The sequence below is a fragment of the Leuciscus leuciscus genome (assembly GCF_965113295.1).
Source record: "Leuciscus leuciscus genome assembly, chromosome: 17".
NCBI classification, from domain to species: Eukaryota; Metazoa; Chordata; class Actinopteri; order Cypriniformes; family Leuciscidae; genus Leuciscus; species Leuciscus leuciscus.
Window position 1 is genome coordinate 6,687,446 of NC_138741.1, and position 22,632 is coordinate 6,710,077.

General features: G+C 36.7%; 1 protein-coding gene across 1 annotated transcript; it reads right to left on the bottom strand.

Annotated features, from left to right (window-relative positions):
* Window positions 1-101: 101 nt before the first annotated feature.
* Window positions 102-22,455, bottom strand: hspa4l (heat shock protein 4 like). Its single transcript, XM_082142690.1, has 19 exons — window positions 22,100-22,455; window positions 19,682-19,739; window positions 19,426-19,566; window positions 19,119-19,241; window positions 18,930-19,029; window positions 15,189-15,322; window positions 14,848-15,092; window positions 14,461-14,537; window positions 14,211-14,362; window positions 13,375-13,481; window positions 12,773-12,906; window positions 9,697-9,893; window positions 7,461-7,538; window positions 6,342-6,476; window positions 5,030-5,155; window positions 4,713-4,820; window positions 4,396-4,515; window positions 2,042-2,203; window positions 102-1,059 (listed from the first exon to the last, which is right to left on the bottom strand). The coding sequence occupies exons 1-19, from the start codon at window positions 22,204-22,206 to the stop codon at window positions 883-885; spliced, it is 2,481 nt and encodes an 826-aa protein (XP_081998816.1). The 5' UTR covers window positions 22,207-22,455; the 3' UTR covers window positions 102-882.
* Window positions 22,456-22,632: the final 177 nt, after the last annotated feature.

Sequence of the window (22,632 nt, forward strand, 5' to 3'; positions counted from 1 at the left end):
AAGTTCTATACGTGCTTCTAACACTTACAAACCCTCCTGTTCTTGTCCAGATTTTATGGCTATAGAATTACATTTAAAATTTCTCATATAAACTGGCACAATAATTTAGATGGCAACAAACACATTCAGTCATAAAGGCATGTTTTATTATTTGTGATCATCAAACCTCAAGACTTGATATGGGACTGCATGAAAACTGGGGAAAAAAGGTAATGACCGGCTCAGTACATTCTACTTTCATATGACACTACGGAGCTGAAAGCATTGCAATGTCAACAACAGGAGTGTGCCTCTATCTAAGCACCCATAAATTCAAATTACTAAAATAATATTTACAGGCTCTAAACAACACATCCTTTGGAAATTTATATTTTAAATACAAATATAAACCATATATTTATATGTATTGCATACATATTTGCTTGTTTTACCTCAATCTTAACGATTGATTGAACAGTATTTTGATTCACGTTCCCATAACAAGTTATCGTGTGATATGATTCAGCTCGAAAAATGCCTTTGGCTCTCCCAAAATGCAAGTATCACATTGGTTTAGGGATAACTTTTTGTTAAGAGTGGCAGCATCGTTTCAGCTATTGAACTACATCTATTCTATATGCTCCTATCACGGATGTCCAATCCCGGATTGAGTTTCGAATACAGCTGCAACATTCAAAGGACAGCCTGACACGATCCCTTAATAGATACAAGAGAAAAACCAACAGAGGAGCAGACTTCAACAAACAAATGCACAAATACAGCCAACTGAGTGGTGGACACAAAGAGAATGGTTCCAGCTATTGGTTCAGTGTGAGTTGAAAAGGTTTAATAGTAGCTTAAGTGAGAATGGCAGCAGAATTGGATGGTTGAGTGTGGAAGAGCTCAGTCCACCTCCATCTCTCCAGACGGAGGCTTCGTCTGCTGATTGCCTTTGCTGTCAGCACCTTGTTGCGCCGCGGGGCCGTTATGGGCCCCGTTGTTTCTGTCTCCCTCCTCTACGGGCTCCTCGGCCTTGGGTTTGGGTCGGTTGACGACAGGATTGCAAACGTCCTCTAGCTCCTACAATTCAACACAGAGCAGATAGATTCAATTTATTGAATTATGCATTAGGTTAGACTATTGTCAGCCAGTGCCAGAATATAAGGATATATTATATGGCACAACCTGTGTTGTTGATATTGACACAACCTGCCAATAACAAGTTGAGGCAATATTTTGTCTCATTATAAATAAAAAAATTGAAATTATACTTTGCAGAACAGAGGACTATTTTATTATCAATTTTGCATTTGAACTATTTCCCCCCCCAAAAATTCATTACCGTAATGTAAAAAAATCAAATTCTCTTTATTCTAATGCAAAATCATATACAATATTTCATTATAGTAGAACACAGAACTGGACAGTCTGTCAAAATAAAAGTCCTATATTACTACATTGATAACTTTTGTATATTTTCAGGATACTACAACATTTTATTTAATTGTTAAAGTATTTATACATCATGGTAGTATTTGTTTAGATATTTAGATATTTGTTTAGTATTCATTTATGCAAATTAAAAGTAAAAAAAAGAAAATAATAATTTCCCCACAAAATGTTTTCATTACTACGTGAAAAATCTCATTATTATTACTTAAATGCAAAATATATACAGTAAATATTTAAATTAATTAAATGTATTAAGTATTTATACCCTACTGTAGTATTTGTTTTACTGCCTTAAATTTGTGCAAATTTAAAGTAAAATGAAATACATTTTTAACTTTTGCAGTTTTTGTCATAATGTAGAATAACAGCAATTAGGAAAAATGCATTATCAAACGTCATTGCAGTAAATGATTTTTTGCATGCAATTGTATCATGAAATAATATCCCAATGAAATAACTTTCAAACAGGCTTCATTTTCTTTATGCCAAAATATAATGTCCTTTTTAAAAATGTCACAGTCATGGCAATGATTTCATGAGATTTACTCTCACTGGTGTGATCATTCTTATGACAGTGAAAAAGTTTTACTGGAAAAGTGCACAAACAAACCTGAATCTTCTGAATGATCTCTGCTACTTTGACTGCTGGGTCTTGAGCAATGGTGAGTTTGCTTTGGGCGTTCATCTTCGCATTTATCCAGCCTAAAGCTTCATTCACACTCTTCTCAACAACACCCATCTCCTCAGCGCTCAAGTGCTGGTAGCGCTCGTCCTGTTGGGCAAATAGCAGACATGTCCACAGCATTTATGGAAATGTAAAAGACCTTAATGTGAAATGATTTTAAGAATAATTGATCCAATCTGAACAATGCAAAAGATTATGATGCAGTCATAAACACAATTAGTCTGACAAATATATCACTATGTAATGATATACATGACTAAAACAACTGATATAAAGACAGTAACTTTAGACATCTTCTGTAAGACTAAAGAAGAAGAATTAGAAAGTGAATATGTTTCCTAGAGCTTAGGCATTTAACATCCTTCTGCGTACCTCCTCTCTTCCACTTAGACTGCAGTCACACCTTTTCCATTATTTGCCCCCTTAAATAGATTTTCAGGTGCATTTTTTACCTTTAAAAACAAAGTTTTTCTAACCCTATTAAATGTATGCGTCATGTTTTATGTCAAATTCCAAAAATTCCATTAATTTAATTATTACTATAATATTTAAAGCAATAAAGTAAACTAAATCAATAATTTCAGTCAAATGAAATCAGTATCAACAAAGTGGCACAAGCTGCTTCTAGATGTATTTACACACTGTTTAATGCAACTGGCTTGAATGCAAATAGAAAAGCACAAATAATCTTATTATGAGATGTTTTAAACAAACAAAAAGTTCAATAGAGACATATGAAATGATGGTAAAAACAAAGTGATACTATTAAATATTAACCTAAATTCACAAGTAGGTGGCGGCAAGTGTTTCTTAATGAGTGAGTCATCGCGTCATTCATTCATTCGATAATGAAGCAAGTGGCTGTATTTATGAACGGGTCATTGAATCATCGACTCTCCCGATTCGTTCACTAATGAAACACCGCTGTGTGTTGCTTGGAGAATCACAACAGTTCTGCTGTGGCTTTTGTTGGGACTATTTTTTTGTTGCAAAATAGAGCGAACATTACTGACAATACTGTGTTTGAACTATATGTCACTTAATATTCCTTTTTGTTTGTTGAACTGGTGTACAAAGTCATTCTCACATTTTCAATAGTGTGGATATTCAGGAAAATTGCATTCTTGCTCATAATATCCACATTAACAACAAGAACTCACACTTTTTTGTATCAGAGAGTTTGTTTTACATCGATCTCTATGCACTGTTTGTGTATATATATCTGTTCTTCATGCCCTTCAGTAAGTGCTAAAACCCCACTTTTATAAAGGTCACAGCAGTAATGTAGCACGATGGCAGCAGACTCTTCAAGCAGCCTGTCATGTGCTTGTGTGGACGCTAAAGATGAGGCCTTTTACAGCACTACTATTGTCCTTTTTTTACACTAGAAACGACATTTTGCCTGTTAAGTTTTAAAGGTTCAAAGTTCACCCAAAAATAAAAATTATCCCATAATTTACTCACCCTCAAGCCATCCTAGGTGTATATGACTTTCTTCTTTCAGCCAAACTCAATCAGAGTTATATTTAAAAATATCCTGGCTCTTCCAAGCTTTATGATGGTGTTGAATGGTACCTTAGAATTTGAAGCCCAAAAAAGCGCATCCATCCATCATAAAAGTGCTCCACAGAGGGTTAATAAAGACCTTCTGAGGCGAAGCGATGCGTTTTTGTGAGATTAAAATATCCATATTTATAACTTTATAAACTATAATCACTGGCTTCCGGTAACGGCTGTAAGCGAGGCGAGATCCGGCGAATGGTACCAATGGGAAGAGCCAGGATATTTTTTAATAATACTCCGATTGTGTTTGGTTGAATATTTTGTCGTATACACCTAGGATGGCTTGAGGGTGAGTTAATTATGGGATAATTCTTGGGTGAACTAACCCTTTAAAGGTGGGATACAATTAAATGAACGGCAAAACTCAGCATTTAGTTCGCCTACCCCCTCTGTCACCTCACGTACCCCCAGGGTACCCCAGTTTGGGAACCACTGCCCTATAGAATAGTGGGAGACATGACAAGGTACATTATATAGCTTGTAGATGATGAAAAAATGTAAGCTACGGGAGTAATTAGGCCAGTATATCTGTGCAAAAGGAGTTATCCCAAATAAAACCCATAAAAAAAAAAAACAGAAAAAGGAGGTTTCACATCACTCTAATGCTGCTAAAAACACAACAGGCAAGAACTGCTTTATAGTTACAAAAACTTTTCTAAATCATTTTCTATCATAATAACTACACAATATCATCAGTTGATGGAATTACAGCTTACCTTCTGTCTATACACGTCCACCGCCTTCATAAAAAGCTGAATTTTCTTGCCTAGCTCATCAAACGCTCTGGGTCGGCCCTCATGCTCTCTGTACCGCTCTTCAATGGGCTCACCAAACCTCTACAAAACACAAACACATTTTTAACAAACATTTTCACTTCAGGTTTTTCTTTGAAAGAACTGACCCTTGTGAAAAAGACGTACACTTAGGAATTAAGAGGTAAATCATGCTAGAAGAAGGAAAAACACATGTATAAACAAGTTAGAAATAATGCAAAATGTTATAACGTGCATGATCTGAACACTAAAACACCTACTTTGAGTTCAGACAGTTTGTCTTGATAGATTTCTTTCTCCTGGTCCTCTCCTTCTTCATACAGCCAGTTCTCTGTGTCTTCAAGCATTATGGTGAGCTGGTTACTTTCCTGCAAAATATAACATCAACACGCATACATGATAAGTCTGACATGTGATTTTGGTGGCTTCGTATTTGTAATGTTCTGTTCGATTTACAAAATGACGAGAGATTCTGTGAATTGCAGAATTGATGTAGATCATACTGAAAATAAAACATAAGCTCCCTAGTCTCTTGTCTGAGAACAACAGCTCCAGATAACAGAGATCATGTGCTCACATTTTCAGTGACATATTTCTCATAGATGCCACATAGTTTGTCTCGCAGGTCGTAAACATATTCCTCCACAGCATTTTTAGCATCATTCCTCTCCTTTTCCAGCTTGTCCTGTATGATCATTTTTTTCTGGAAGACAGAATGCAATGAATACATTTACAAACATTGTAACTTTTCACCCTATTCAGTCACACAAAGATTCTCAAACACTGTAATTATCCACATGGGACAGTAAACATAGCCTTGTGAAAAAGAAGTGTGCTTAACTGTATTGAATGTGCATTTGTAGTGTACTTAAAATCTTAAAAGTATATATTTATTTATTTTTTATTACTTGCAGATAATATAATAATGATATGTGCACTAAAAGAGACATACTTAAAGGGTTAGTTCACCAAAAAATTAAAACACTTTTTCACTTTTAAAAAGTGCACTTCGTAATAATGTCAAACTACAAGTAATTTTAAATAATTATGTTGTAGTTATCATTTGTTGTGTTTTAAAGAAGTGCACTTATTTTGCTATCTCGTGTACTACTCGTTTCACAAGGTTATATTTAGACAAAATAAATATTATTGTAATATTATTGAATCTGAAACTCGAAACCACCAGTGTGGAGACAAAAAAGCACAGCCAGACATGTACTATTTTCTAATTTAAAGGGATATTTTAAAGGCATCATGGTAAGTAAATGATGATGAAATTTTATTTTTAGGTCAACTAAATCTTTAAAGTAAACACAAAACAACATTCAGCACTTACATTCATCAACTGAAACCGAATACTCAGAGAAAAAAGAGGCTTGATTTCATCCATTCATCCATTTGCCGTTTCCTACATTAACAATTGCTTTTGTCAAGTTAGTGTGAGATTACACACTACACAAAAGACAAATGGAGTATTTGTTTTTTAATGATAAACGATGAAACAGTAAGTGTAGGACATAAGTCAAATGCCTAGAGCTATGCTGTCGCTTCACTGACGTAATGATCTACTAATATCTTTTTCCCTGTGGTGTGAATCGAGCTCTGTCATGGATATTTAAATCAAGCAATTTTAGCAACATGCAAGACACAGTCAGTTCTGCTGGCAGGTGTTATGAGCAGGAGCTACTTAGAGACAAATATAATGAGCACATATAATAAAACTGAATGCTGCCTAAAAGTGCAGAAAATGGAGCTCTGAATCAAAAATGCACAGGGTGAATGCTTCTAAAGACGACTGCTTTGAACTGAGATGATTTAAATTAATCGCAGCACTCCACATGTTCTCCAGGGAAATGAGGCAGACTGAAAGTGAATGGAAAAGCACTTGCCTCGTATTCAACAAAGTTGTTGAGCACATCTCGATCCAGCTGTCGGGTGGTGTTGGCCAAAATGGGCAGATCAACACTCTTCACCTTTGACTTGGCTTTGCTACTGCTTGCACCTTGATCTTGTTTATCACCATCCTTTGAGAAAATAAGAAAATTGGAAAGATATGAGCGAAAACATTTACTTTATTAATACACAATTACCAGGAAGCACACTGCCTTTAACAGGGTCATATCAATATCAGAGAAATCAAATTGTTAAAACAGATGATAGATAGATAGATAGATAGATAGATAGATAGATAGATAGATAGATAGATAGATAGATAGATAGATAGATAGATAGATAGATAGATAGATAGATAGATAGATAGATAGATAGATAGATAGATAGATAGATAGATAGATAGACAGATAGATAGATATATAGATAGATAGATAGATAGATAGACAGATGATAGATAGATAGATAGATAGATAGATAGATAGATAGATAGATAGATAGATAGATAGATAGATAGATAGATAGACAGACAGATGATAGATAGATAGATAGATAGATAGATAGACAGATGATATATAGATAGATAGATAGATAGACAGACAGACAGACAGACAGACAGACAGACAGAAAGACAGACAGACAGATAGACATATAGATAGATAGATAGATAGATAGATAGACAGATGATAGATAGATAGATAGATAGATAGATAGATAGATAGATAGATAGATAGATAGATAGATAGATAGATAGATAGATAGATAGATAGATAGATAGATAGATAGATAGATAGATAGATAGACAGATGATATATAGATAGATAGATAGATAGACAGACAGACAGACAGAAAGACAGACAGACAGATAGACATATAGATAGATAGATAGATAGATAGATAGATAGATAGATAGATAGATAGATAGATAGATAGATAGATAGATAGATAGATAGATAGATACTCATTTTGCATGTAATGAGGGCATTTACGTGAGTGTCATAACAGTAATGTTGCAAAAAAGCAAAAATCTTAAACTAAAATGATAAGAGGATCACAGGGGAAAGGTTAAATACACAATAAACAGCATGCGGGAATCTATTCTTCAAGATAAACTGTACCTTGCTGCCAGAGTTATTCAGTCTTTCCTCTTCAGTGGGCTGTTCTCCTTGGCCTTCCTGGTCCACCTGCATTTTATTCTGTTAACAAACGTGTAGACACAGCATCAGTGATCTGACCCAGCAGCTTTAATGTCCACAAATAAGCTCACAGTGCTTGAAATATTTGCTTGTTTTGAATATTCTTCGTAAACGGAGGACCATTGAATAGCTGAGGCTGAGAGCCATAGAAATCAGTACAATACAGACTTCCTCCTCTCACACTCACAAGACAAATGAAACAAAAGCAGTGCCATTAATTAAAGGAACACTCCACCGTTTTTTGAAATAGGGCTTATTCACCTTCTTTCCCACATTTAGATAGGTGGGCAAATGCATTTTTGTCTCAGTGCATGCATTGTTTTAGTTTGACAGGGTCGGCGTGAGCTTAGCTTAGCATAATGAATGGAATCCTTTGTTGCCAGCTAGCATGTCCTGAATAAAAGTGATATAAAAAACAAAAAAAAACTAATTACTTCTTGTGGCCTGCGTATTCACAACAAGTACAAATGATGCAGATTAACACTAGGCGATTTCCTAGGCAGATATTGACTTATATATTAAGGACTATATTAGGGGGAAGCACAGGCGAAGCACTGCTACTTGGGCGTGATATCTCTGCGCCCAAGTAGCAGTGCTTCGCCTGTGCTTCCCCCTAATATAGTCCCAAGTCAAAATCTGCATAGGAAATCGCCTAGTGTTAATCTGCATCATTTGTACTTGTTGTGAATACGCAGGCCACAAGAAGTAATTAGTTTTTTTAAAAAATTTTATATCACTTTTACTCAGGACATGCTAGCTGGCAACAAAGGATTCCATTCATTATGCTAAGCTAAGCTAGCGCCAACCCTGTCAAACTAAAACAATGCATGCACTGAGACAAAAATGCATTTGCCCACCTATCTAAATGTAGGAAAGAAGGTGAATAAGCCCTATTTCAAAAAACGGTGGAGTGTTCCTTTAAATGAAATTAACGAAAAGCCATGCAACTGACATAAACTCAACTGAGCTATTCTACTTCTAAATATTTTTCTTTTGGCTCTTGATGCTGAAAATTTAGCTTTGCCATCACAGGAATAAAGTACAATTAAAAATATATTCAAATAGAAATGTACTTTATTTAAAACACTATTTAAAATTGTAAGATTATTTTACAATATTACTGTTTATACATACACAAACTTTTGGACACACTAATTTTACATTTCTCATCATGTAAAAAAGACTTTTGCTCAAAATACTTGATACTATTTTTCAGACAAATATAAGTACAGTGCATAGTATATGTACTGATTGATTGAATGAGGTCATAATTATGCCCCTGGCCAACTTTTGGCCTAGTTTAAAGCAACACCAAAGCACTTTTCCTCTGCGGTCCCCCTACAGGTTGGAAGCGGAATTGTCCATTACCGCTGTCGTAAATAATTTAGCCCACCGCAGCCTACTGTCGCACGCACGTTATTTGTTTATCCAGCACCGGCTTTGGAAATAACGATGTCCACAGACAAGGTAGAGTATGTTGCATGATTTTATGAAAGTATGATGTATTGCGACATCAGAAACGGCTATTTTTTATATAGGCTCCACCTATCGGCTATAGTAATGCTTGCCGTAAAGCAAGTCAAATTTGTAGTTTCTTATGTCTCATTCGAACTACAGATCCGCTACCCAATCGGGTAAACTTGCATAGTGCGGTTATAGCTGATAGAGGGTCACAAAGCGAATGCAGAAGTGCCGAAGTTCACCCTGTTATGACTTGATGAACCACTGAAACGATTTTGGAAACATTATTTTAAGGTACAAAATAATCTTTGGTGTTGCTTTAAAAAAAAAACGTTGTGCCAAATTACAGCTGTTGATAGGATGTCAGAACCGTGGTTAGCTAAATAAAGTAATACCCAACACAAGAACGATAATCCTCCTCCAGGACAGAGGTGTCACTTCCAGTGCTGAGTGCACAATTAGTGACAAAGAGCAAAAAGAATGCTAATGTTGTGCCTTTGTGTATATAATCGTTTTAAACAGAAGAAAGAAAGTCATACTGGATTGGAACAACATGAAGATGACAGAATTAGCATTTAGATATTTCTCTATAGTCTTGTCAACAGTCTGATGGCCACAAAACTAGAATTAGGTTCATTTGTTTTTACATTAATTTACCCAAAGACTGAATGCTTTTTTGCCGGTCAGTGTCTCCTACCTGTTCCTCCGGCCTGCCCTCATTCTGTACAGTCGGCTCTGTGTCCATGTGCACATCCTCTGCCTCTCCTTTCTGCTTCTCTATCAGAGAGGCACTGGACACGCTGAAGATGCCGTGCACATTCACACGCACTTTCACCTTGACCTTTGAACTGTCCCCGTCAGGTTGCGGCACGACATTCTGGACGGTAAAGCGGCCTGACCACAACAGAACAACATGGTAATCAGAACTAGAATTAGACAATAATAGTATTAGTATGGCAGGGTCAGAAGCTAATGGTGCCTTGGGGCAAAAAAAAAGTCACTAAAATGAAAAATATGCCCCCCTAAATTCAAAATAGGAGGGCAAAAAAATGCACAATTAAACTAAATCTATTACGGCTGTCACGGTAAAATATGAAAATGAATGAAAAGTGTTGATTGAGGAATTATATTTATATGTGCTCACATTGCATCAGATTTCTTTTTTACATGGCTTTTTTTGCAGGGTTGAGCATTTTAACCAATCACACACTTATCTGTTGAGCTTATGAATGCAATGAGCAATCAGAGGCGTTTAGATTAGTCACCGCTGAATATGCCGGAGTTACGTTCAGTGCATGCATTCGCTCAAAATAAAACAAAGTTGCAGCATCGAGAGCTTCAGTGATTATAACGGTTGTTTTTGCACGAGTGCAAAACTCTCGCTAGACTGACATGACATGGACAGCTTCAGTGAAAGGGAACGTTATAAATTCTTTGCTCACTTTCTGTAAATAATTTATTCCTTTTGTTAACATTAGTTTATGCATTAACTGTCATTGTTTGATGTGTTTTGGTTTCGTTTTCAAGGACTTTTAGTATGTTTATCTTTGCTTCCTGTTTCCTCGTTCCAATTTTCCCGTTTATTATCAGTTTCCTTGTTTTTTTCCATTATCATTAGTTAGCACACACCTGTCAGTACTTTAGCTTGTTATCCTGTGTATGTATGCCATCTGTTTCAGTTCCTCTTTGTCTGGTGTTATTTGTGTATCATGCACACTGCTGCTAATTAAAGTTTCTATTTTTAACTACAGCTTCACTCATCTTCCTCTGCTTTGACTATCCGTGACACAAACAATGAACAATGTATTTTTAAAGCATTTTATTAGCCTTTGTTAATGTTAGTTAATGAAAATTTTTATTTTCATGTTAGCTCACAGTGCATTAACTAATGTTAACAGATAAAACTTTTGATTAAATGTATTAGTAAATATTGAGATTAACATTAGCTATGATTAATAAATGCTGTAGAGAGGTTGTTCATTGTTAGCTATGTTAAGTAATGTAGTTACCGTAATTAATGACCCACGTGAAATCATGATTTTCTAATGTGTAAAAAAAGCAATAAACTAATTAATACATTGTTCTTGTTTTGTCTGTGTAGCCAGAATATTACATGGCGTTTCCCCAAACACAAAACATTTATATGTCTTCTATTAATTCCACTATTAAAGGAACACTCCACCGTTTTTTTAAATAGGGCTTATTCACCTTCTTTCCTACATTTAGATAGGTGGGCAAATGCATTTTTGTCTCAGTGCATGCATTGTTTTAGTTTGACAGGGTCGGCGCTAGCTTAGCTTAGCATAATGAATGGAATCCTTTGTTGCCAGCTAGCATGTCCTGAGTAATAGTAATATAAAAAATAAAAAAAACCCCACCTAATTACTTCTTGTGGCCTGCGTATTCACAACAGGCACAAATAGCGATGCAAATTAACACTAGGCGATTTCCTAGGCAGATATTGACTTATATATTAAGGACTATATTAGGGGGAAGCACAGGCGAAGCACTGCTACTTGGGCGTGATATCTCTGCGCCCAAGTAGCAGTGCTTCGCCTGTGCTTCCCCCTAATATAGTCCCAAGTCAATATCTGCATAGGAAATCGCCTAGTGTTAATCTGCATCGCTATTTGTGCCTGTTGTGAATACGCAGGCCACAAGAAGTAATTAGGTGGGTTTTTTTTATTTTTTATATTACTATTACTCAGGACATGCTAGCTGGCAACAAAGGATTCCATTCATTATGCTAAGCTAAGCTAGCGCCGACCCTGTCAAACTAAAACAATGCATGCACTGAGACAAAAATGCATTTGCCCACCTATCTAAATATAAGAAAGAAGGTGAATAAGCCCTATTTCAAAAAACAGTGGAGTGTTCCTTTAATAATTTTTACAATATCAAGATCAATAATCGACAATAACGACTTTTGTCATAATATTGCAGCCCTACCCAGTAATTTTTATTTTATTTTATAATTTATATACTTCATGTAGGCTATTTACATCATGCAATTTTTGTGTGAATACCTCTATGCCAGCTTTGAGCAGCATTAAACAGTTTGTGTAAATACTAGGCATGTGACGGTATCAAATTTTCAAGTTTTATTCACGTTTTACAGTATTATCACGGTATTGAATCATAAGTATTGCCCTCCTAACATGTTTCATAAATTTTTTCTAATTACAATTTTTTTTAAATACAATAAAATGCTAAACAAATACAAAAAAATACATATATCGTATTAGCGTACGTCAGCACATGGAAATCAATCCCAGCGCGCAAATAAAAGTTATTTTCTGACCCTGCCATTTGGGAAGCGCATTAGGCCCACACACACTCAACAGACATACACTCAGTACTGAGAGAGTTCACAGTGCATATGATGTGATGGGAGTTAGAGCTTAAGGGACGTCACGTCTCAGTCCTAATTACCTGGCATGTAGCTGTATTTTGACACATCTGTGACCCTAACCCACTTCAGTTAATGTGTTGAAGATAGAACAGGTGCTCGGACACAATGAATCACAATGCTGAGGGCAATCTTAATCAAATGAGGACATGAACGACTATTTAAGGGTCCCCTGGGCTTCACACCAGAGTAATTGGTCTCATTTTGGTCGTAAATTAGGCTAGAGAAATCTGACTAAAACTCAAAGTGAATCATTTCATACTGATTGCTATAGATGTTTAAGTAAAGTCTGGTTTAGGAATTCCATTACAGAAAGTAATCAGCATGACACTGAGGATGCCACACAACACACAGTAATACACACCTATTCTGCTATCTGGATAGGGCAGCTCATGTGGAGAACTATAGAATGCTTCCAGGTCAAAAGGTTCCTTCTTGTGAAAGGTGATGACCTTGGAGAAAGGTGCTGCATGGTTTTTATTGTACACCTCACATTCCCTGAAGACGGAAAAACAACAGTTAGAAAACAGGTCGTCGTCGCTATTGCATGTTGCTGCTACAGTGATTTATAGCACATTACTGTGCCTTTGCTAGGATGATATGGATGGTTAGCTTGTGTTCGTTGGTGTGTATTACATTCTCATGCCTAGATGGCTTGGGTCCCTTCTGCCATGTAGGTCTTTTTTATGGCCCACCAGGTGCAAATGAAAGTGTGATTGCCAAGAAATGTAATATCACGCCTCTCCCCAATAAGCCGCATGATTTGAGGTATTATTCATTGGAACCAGTTATGTGTTGATGTTTAATTCTTGGGGCTGGTGGTTTGTTCATATGAGCAAAAGCAATAGTGATGCTTTGCCTTAGTGAGCATTACAAATAAATAATGACATGTAAAACTGAATAACTAGGACACAATGTGCTTAATTCAGATATGTGCACTCTCATTCAAACAGGGAAGGCTCTTACCCAACACTTTCATCTGTCTGAGACTTCCAGCGAAGAGTAATCGGGAAGGGAACTGCATCTGTAATGGAGAACTCTCTGACTTTGAAGGCTGGAGACAGGATTGCACACTTACCCCACACACACACACACACACACACACACACAAAATAAACATTTATGTATATACAAGCAAATGCAGTTACATAAGCTGTCTAAATAGGGTATTAGTGTAAGGAATCAGAGATAGCATTGCATGGTAATCCATGCATGCATCACACAGATTTCATCTGGTTTCTACACCTCTCCCACAGAATCCACAGACTCCCCAGGGAACTGGCACAAGTATTGTTCAACTGTTCTGTATCACAGCCTCACACTGCTCACACATTTTCTGTCTGTGCTGACATGCCTGTTATCAAGGCCATTTTAAGTGCTATCGACAGATCTGGGTAACACTTTATTTTGATGGTCCCTTTTGAACATTCTATTGATTATAAGTAACTTTGCAACTACATGTCAACTAACTCTCATTAGAGTATTAGTAGACTGTCTGCTTAATATCTGCCAACTCTTTATTGTGATGCTCCCCCAACAGACATTCAACTGACTATAAGTTACTTTGCAACTACATAACTACATTTGCAACCTATTCTAACCTTAACCCTACCAGTCTACTAATACTCTACTAATACTCTAATGAGAGTCAGTAGACATGTAGGTGTAACATACTTATAGTCAACAGAATGTGTTAAAGAGAATGTGTACCCAGATTTGTTCAGATTATGATCATCACCTAATTTTTTTAACCTTTTATGGCTTTAAGAATCATGGCACACAACAGAGAGGTGTTTTTTTACCTGTAATGCACATCCGCGAGCTACAGCCTCGTCTGCGTTCAGTGTGGTGCTGATGTCTTTACAGAAGAACTTTGAGATTCTCTCCTTTATGGCTGGGGTTCTGGTAGCTCCTCCCACCACCTCAATGGCATAGATCTCGTCTCTGCTGAGCTCTGTACCAGAACAAATACATACATATTAGGAATGGATTTAAATTTCACATCTGTGGTGACTGATTCTTCGGTGAACTGGGTTGTCTGCTGCTGCTTACTTGATTGTTCCATGACTGATTTCAATGGCGCCTCCACTCTCATCAAGAGCTGAGTGCACATCTCTTCAAACTGAGCCCTGTGTCCAATCACAATAACATGTTTTTGCTCAAACCATCAATCCAACTCCAAAAGAACAATTACCATTTTGCATTAAGCCTGAGATGCTTCATTTGCATATATTTCATTTAACAACACTTTGCGTCTACTTGCAACAGTCAATAACAACTCTTATTTACAAGCATCAAAAGTGTTTTGCAAAGTACATTGTTCCAAACAAATACATTCTTTTGAGGTAAATACATAGTAGTTAAAGAAACCTAATATAAAGTGGGACCATAATAATAATAAATTATGATATATTTAGTGTACATGTGAACAGGAATCACCTGTTCATTTTCCCATGGACATCGATGTCATTCATGAAGCACTCAATGTTGAGAGGGAGATCGGAAGAGTTAGCACTCATGAGTTTCTTCAGTTTCTCACACTCCTGGTTGAGCCTCAGAAGGGCTCTTGGGTTGTCTTTAACATTTAGTTTGAATCGGTTTTTGAAGTCTTCACAGAAATACTCCACCAGTATTTCATCAAAGTTGCGTCCGCCCAAATATGGGTCAAATGCTGTAGCCAACACCTGAAACAAAAAAGGGTTTGATAATATCTTTGAGGCTTTGTGAAGGATTAAACATAATATTTTGAAGTAAACATAAATGATATGAATAACATAGACCTTCAATTTCCCCTTGTTAAAGGAAGTGATGGAGACTTGATAAGATGAGTGCCCAATGTCAACAAACACAACATTACGGGGTTTCTCCTCTGGGTTTGGCAAGTCCTGTTTATAGATGCCGTAAGCCAAGGCCACTGCAACAAGAATCAAATGGCAATTTGTGAAAAGGTCTTGTGGACTGTAAGACTAGACAGAGGTGAGAATAATTCTTCTTAATGTGGTTCATCCAAACATCCAATTAACATTATAACCAACTATTCTGTCTAATATATTACACAATTATCTATTTTACCATTAATATACATGGAATCCAAATAAATAATTTCACACATAATAGTGTTTTTATGAAAGTAATATTAGTTTTTTCTGGCCATTTTTAAGCAAAGATACAGTATGTAGTACACTGTGCGTCCATCCAAATGTCATACAGACACAAGACATGTAGGTTAAGCCAAGAAATATTTAATTATGATTGGTCAATTGCAGCATTCTGTGGGCATTCAGTATATTGTGGTATAATGAGGTTTAAACTGTATAATGGATGTACTACTAAGCTGTCCCAGTTTCATGTGTCTCTCAAATCATTTATTTGGTAAAGAGCAGAGTATAAAGTGGGATATTACATAGTCAGATGTCATTTAGATATCACGGCCACAAATTAAGAATATGCTATCACAACTTAGTAATTCTTCCTTATGTACTATATTTATGTGCTTTTATTTTACAGTCCTGTTCCCCATGTACATACTATGTACTTATTAAAGTAATTGCAATAACTGGGTATTAACTAGGTACTAACTCTGAGTCTGAACCTAACCTTAACCAATGTAGTTACCTTATATTACCAGTACTTTCTTAGGTAGGTTCTGTAAGTACATGTAAGTGCACCTACTGTAAAATAAAGTGCAACCACTATACCTTATGTAATTATGTACAATAGACATGATTTAAAGGTGCAGTAAGCGATTTCTGAGAAACACTGTTGATATCTGAAATCAGCCCAAACAAACAAACCCCAGCCTTTATTGCCCTGCCCTTAAAATGCACAAACACGCAATGCAAGAGGGGATGTCTCTTTATCATAGCTGAAGAACAAAACATTTACACACAGTACATAAGAGTAAATACAAGCAAGAGTTAGTCGCCAGCAGCTCCAGACAAACAATGACACATTAAAAACTGTGCTGTTACTGGAGCTAACATTACAACAACAGCATATCTTAGTTCTGTGAAACAGCAAAACCAATGTTACTCACATATGGAGCAGGAACAACGCAACCTCTGCATCTCCAGCGCTGGAAAGCTTTTCTAATATTAACGCGGGCCCTAAAGCTCTTGCCTGATCATAACCCTTCTTTTCCCAGTGAAATTCCTCTGAGCTTTTCTCTTTTGTAATGTCTCTCAGCCATCTCTCTTTCTACAGTCTTTCTTCAAATCTCACTCTCTCTCCTCCCCCATCATGAGAGGACACACCCCCTTTACTGCTGATTGGCTACAAGTGTGTTGTACTGCTCGGTACACTTTTCTCAGAAATCACTTACTGCACCTTTAACTAATTTGACATGAGGTAACAAATTAGTGAAATGTGGCCACAATTTGACTACAACAAGGGAAATAATTAGTATAACGTGGGACGGTTTATCTAAATTAAAAGGGAATTAATTAGTATAAGACTGCCATGATTTAACTAATATAAGGGAACAAATTAGTACAACATGGCCACAATTTAACTAAAATATGTAACGAATTATAACAAATTATAACAACTTAGATTCTTAATTTGTAATTTTGTGATGATAATAATCTGCTGACTGTACATTATGGCTTGCTTACTTAATTGTCATTGGTGTCTGAGTTACGATTTATGTTGGCAAATTTAATGTTCTTGACTTATTTTGTTTGTAGATAAAACCTTGGTATGAATGAGAACTTCTCCACAGTCAATCAAACCACTTGTGCATAACACAAACAACTGTTTAGTTGCCCAACAGGAGCAGTGGCCAGCATCATTATTATTGCAAACAGTTACTCAGTCCAAGATGTTGAAAATAAATGACTAAGGAAACATCATTACACAAGGGAAGGAAACAGTAATCACTTGTTTCATGAATCATGTACTTGTCAATCATCCCACATTAAATATGCTTCCGCAACACCCTCACACATTCAGCTAGAGCAGGGGATCTGCAACCGTAGGAGGGTTTAATCATTGTAGTGAGAGTAATAGTGAGAAAGAGAGAAAAATATGTATTCATTTTAAAGGTGCTCTAAGTGATGTTGGGTGACGTCACTTCTTGTTGACGTTCAAAGTACTGTCAAACAAAACGGAGGCTAGCTCGACCCTCCCTCCTCCTCATCCCGTCCCCCAAAAATGTTTTGGCCTAAAAAACGTGTGACATCGCTTAGAGCATCGGTTCCCAACAGGGGGGTCGCGGCCCACAAGGGGGCCTCAGCGTGCTCTGTGGGGGGTCGCGTCATATTTTGAAAAGTTTTTGAGCAATTTGCATTAAATAAAAGTCCTTAACTTTTTTCTGTTCAAAATTTATATAATGAGCGAGTTCATCATGAATCCATTTTTCAAACCGTGTTTTTGTCTTATCCTGAATCACTATGTCTATGGTACACCTATAATAAGTGATTACATTGGGACTATTTTACCCTGGTTCGGATCGCTGGCGCTGCGGAGTAGCCCAGTACCTGCGTGACTCGTCATAGACGCACACAGAGAGAGAAGTAGTTCCGGCTACAATGTTCTTCCGAAAGACGCATTATTCTGTTAATAAACTCAAGTTTATTATCGCTCGCTATAGCGCCAAAAGCCTCAAAAATAAAGCCTCACATTGATAAAGCCTCACAAATAACATGCAAGTATTGAGGCCCCAGACAGAAGTCATTTAGTAATAGCCTATATTCATTCTTTTTTTACCTACACACAAGTGTGAATAGCCTACTGATATTTTTGTTATTGCATTTAAAATAGGGCAAATTTATAGGCTACTCCTAGGCTTACATTTTTAAATGACAAAGGGCCTACTAATGTTTTTGTTATTGTATTTTCAATATTATAGGCTATTATTTGTGCATAAACATATCTGTTTATAGTAAACATACCGTTTGTTACATACCGAAAACAACATATTTTGTCATTCTTGCTGCAAGCTTACAAGAGCGAAAATATCATTAAATGTGAAGGGGGGCCCTAAAATATTTTCTTGGGAAAAAGGGGGTCTCAGACAAAAAAAGGTTGGGAACCACTGGCTTAGAGCACCTTTAATTAGTCCTTTAGAAATGCTGAAGTCCCTCACGCATGTACAGTATGCCAATCTACCCTTACAGTAAATCCACATAATAGTCATGCAGCCTTTTTTAGGGTGTTCACACTTGACGTTCGGTTCCCTTGGTTCTTTTGGTCCGGTCCAAAAGAGAAAATAATACATATAGCCCTGGTTTGCTTAGAATTCACACATTCATTTTTGAACACAGAACTCACAAGTTGTTTAGAAAATGTTTACACTGGTAACTTGCAATTGTTCCCTTTAAGTGCTATTTGTACCTTATTTAATGCATTAAAAATATGTTTTGTTGGTATAAATCAATGTGTTTAGGTCGACTTAAATAATATTTTTTGACTTGAATAAAACAATTTAGATGTTACCATTGTTAGGTTACTATTTTATTTTTCAGTGCAGTTAGTTAGATAACCAACATAAAATAAAATAAATGTTGCTTAATTTTACAGACCTGCTGTTGTGTCATTAATCAGCCTCAAGCAGTTCAGCCCAGCAATCTGAGTTGCGTCCATCAGGGATCTCCTTTCTACATCCGTGAAGAAGCTGGGGACCTGGAGAGAACCCAAACATGTCAAAGAGATGACAAGCATGACAAATCACTACGGAAATATGCTAGGTTCAATTATTCAGAAGCACTCACAGATATCACACAGTCCACCACAGGCTTCTTCAAGGCATGCTCAGAAGTTTCCTTCAGCTTGGTGAGCAACATGGATGTCATCTGCTCAATGGTAAACACCTTGTCCTCATTCAGATAACGTACCTGTGACATGGGCAAATGCATGTAATCTCTAGCATATTTAATGTTCTAGAAGTTGCTTTTTAAAGGGGCTATATGTAAGAATTTGTCCATTTTTTGCTTTAGTTCAAAACAGCCTAGCTTTTTGGGACGGATAGCAAAATTAAGTGTTTCAGAGTGATGGCAGAACACAGTTACAGTATTTTACCTTTATTCCAGCGTTGCCATTGTCCAGTTTGTGAAGGCTGTAAGGCAACTTAGATTTTTCCCCTTGAACAAACGGGTCATCGAACGCTCGACCGTGAAACTTCTTAAAGCCGTGAACCGTGTTCTTAAAGTTAGTTATGATCTGCAGAGGACATGTTTATTTGTTAATAGCACACTTAATCTGAGTAATTCTACAATTAGCAAATATTTCAAAGGTTCAATAAAGTAGAAAGCATGAAATGACCAGCATTCCGTACCTGACTTTTAGCAGCATTTCCAATGGTCCGGTTTTTAGAGGCCAGAGAAATGCATGCTCTGTTGGGAAAGATGACACGTTCATAAATGTATCATGCATTTTGGTAACATCCTCCATATTTTATTTCTAAACTGATGCATTATAGAACCTGGATGAGTAGGGTGTGGATCAGCACCTTGGACAGCGACTTAACTAGTGTTTATCACACAAGCCACAAGTCTCGACTACGTTATGATGTGGAATAAGCTTTTGAGATTTTAAAAGGCATGCCAAGGTATATCAAGACTGTTAGCAACTGGAGGTCCTCAAAATATTTGACTTTTCATATTTCATTGCATTTCATAGCAACTAGATTTTATGATAGTGGAACTTATTAGTGGAATTAAACAAGCTAAAAACTGAAGGGAAAAAAAACAAACATTGTGTATAAACGAGTTGTATTAATTACATTCATAATCTGGTCAACATGTTCAAAACTATGTTTGGGTTTAAGTCAACAAATTTGGGTGCAAACCTGCTTTCTTTTTTTTCTTTTTTTTTTGTGCAAAATGTGTTTTACATGCTATCAATCAATACTATAATGTGTGAAATGTTAATTCACTTAAATGAATGAAATGACACTATACAGGATGTGTGACAAAATAATCACACATGTATAAAGGTTAGTAGGCAGTTATTTATAACTACTAATATGACATATGTAATATGAGGGACATTTTCTAAAAAATCCCTTGTGTCTTTACAAAACTGTATGACTTTCGTTTTTCTGTGGAACATAAAATATATTTTAAGAAATATTTTTGTCCATACAATGGAAGCCAATGGTTATCAAAACCATTTGGTTACCGACATTCTGTGTTCCTTTGAAAAAAAGACAGGTTTGGAATGACATGAGGGTGAGTAAATTATGACATGTATATACAAACTATCCCTTTAAGAATGAAAATAACATTGATGCTGCCTGATTTTTGTTGCTGTAAATCTCTGAAATTGTTGACAAAAATCAGGAGCACAGCTGTAAAACGTCATACATTTTTCCTTCTGTCAGGGCATAGTAGCAATGTTTCTTTATAATATTTCCGTTTTCATAACTTCAATAGATATTAACCTGCATGAGGTATTGAGTTCTGGTGTAAAGGCAGATGGTTTTTGAGATCACATTAGGGCATAATAGCTTTAAAATCAAATGAAATCTGCAAATGTATAATGAACATCCTAGTCATCTCCGATTAATTTCAGTGCAAAAAAACAACAACTGATTGGCATGTACAGTTGTGGTATGTGTTATTATGTCAGGGTGGCACAACTGCAAACAAGGCTATTTTATTATGAATTGACAAGGTAATAACAGTAAAGATGATAATGCTTCATCCAGAAGAGCCCAACTGATCTTTGTGGCAGAGTGAAAAGGATAGTAAATCTCTCAAATACTGGTGGAAAAAAAAGAGCTAATTTCAAGTATGGGTAGGTTGGTACACTTTCCATGTCAGGTGGTACAACTTACTGCAGTATACTGTATACATAAACTATATTTTGTACACGACAACAGTCAAATACATTTATTTAAACACTTTGAAATGTCATTTAACAACTGAAACTTGTTTAAACACATTGTTCATGCCTCAAAAAGATGCATTGCATCAGTTTTGAAAATACTTTATTCATCAATGAACCATGAAAAGAACCTACAGAGAACGTTTCTAGAACGTTCTTATTTGGTTCCAAAAAAATAACCAAATGGGAACCATATAGGAACGTTAGGGGAACGTTCTGTGTTTGAGTAAGCACTGCAGTGACCTCCCACTTTGATTGATTTCCTTCATTTGTCAATGTATGGAAAATACAACAAAATATTGAGTTTTAATTTAGATTGTGTGTGCTGCCGCACCCCAACGAGTGTCGACAGACAGAACAGCCTACACGGCCTCGGTCACAGTCTCGTGGATTCACCCCATGCAGGGTGAGGTGTCAGATTATTCCGTTCCCGTGAGGTGCTCGTGCACGACATGCAGGTAGAATTCGTGTGTGAAAAGCCACAAAACCGCTACTCTAATTAATTTCACAAGCGACTGAATGTGTATATGCATGTGGGAATTGCACGCCGTGCGTGTCTTATATTCACAATATCAAATAACGACAATGAGCCTTGTGATAATAAGCTAACTGGATCAATAAAAGCACAAAACAGCATACTTTAGCACTGCTTTCAGGCATAATTAAGGGCATTGCAATTATTGATAAGACTCATACGGAGGTCAAACTAATTTTTTCGTGCAAAATGGAGGTTTAGCATCCTTCGGACAAAACTGACAGTCGCAGGAGCAACATACACTGGATCGGGAACATTGCCAGCTAGACAACAGCAAACGTTGCGTAACAACACAGCATCATTTTACAGAGATGGCAATGCTATACTTACGGAGTGCATCTGTCACTGTATTCATTTGCAATGGTTTCAATACCGCCGCTCCTGGCAACAGCGATGTAACAGTTCTGGAAACCCACATCAATTCCCACCACAGACATGTTCAGTCCTTATTTCTTTATTCTCAACACCTCCGGTCCAGTTTTAACAGTGCAGCTGGGTGAGAACACAACACCCCTATTCTACAGTATGTGTCTGAGTGCGCTAGAAGAATTATACGCTATTATGTAAGTCAGGCTTTTTATAGATAATTCTTCCTCTCTAATCCTATAGCAGAGAACGCTTCTACTGCATTCTTGCAGCCTCCGCTGATATTGTCAACCGGCAATATGGTTAAACCTGCGCATTTGTCAAGAGCCTGGAATTCGGTTAAGCCCCGCCCACCTGCGGTTCTGATTGGCTACTGGACTCTCATCATCCGTTCGATTGGTGCAGCATCCCAGATAAGGACGAAAAATCTAGAACCTGAAGAGAGAAGCTCGCATTTTTACGTCACTGGGAATGACCGAGCAATTAAACGACCTATG

Coding starts and splice junctions, on each gene's coding strand:
- hspa4l (XM_082142690.1), bottom strand. CDS start 22,206: ATGTCTGTGGTGGGAATTGATGTGGGTTTCCAGAACTGTTACATCGCT. Junction 14,363..14,460: donor ATCAGTCATGGAACAATCAA/GTAAGCAGCAGC, acceptor GTTCTGGTACAG/AGCTCAGCAGAGACGAGATC. Junction 4,516..4,712: donor ACAAACTGTCTGAACTCAAA/GTAGGTGTTTTA, acceptor TGTGTTTTGTAG/AGGTTTGGTGAGCCCATTGA.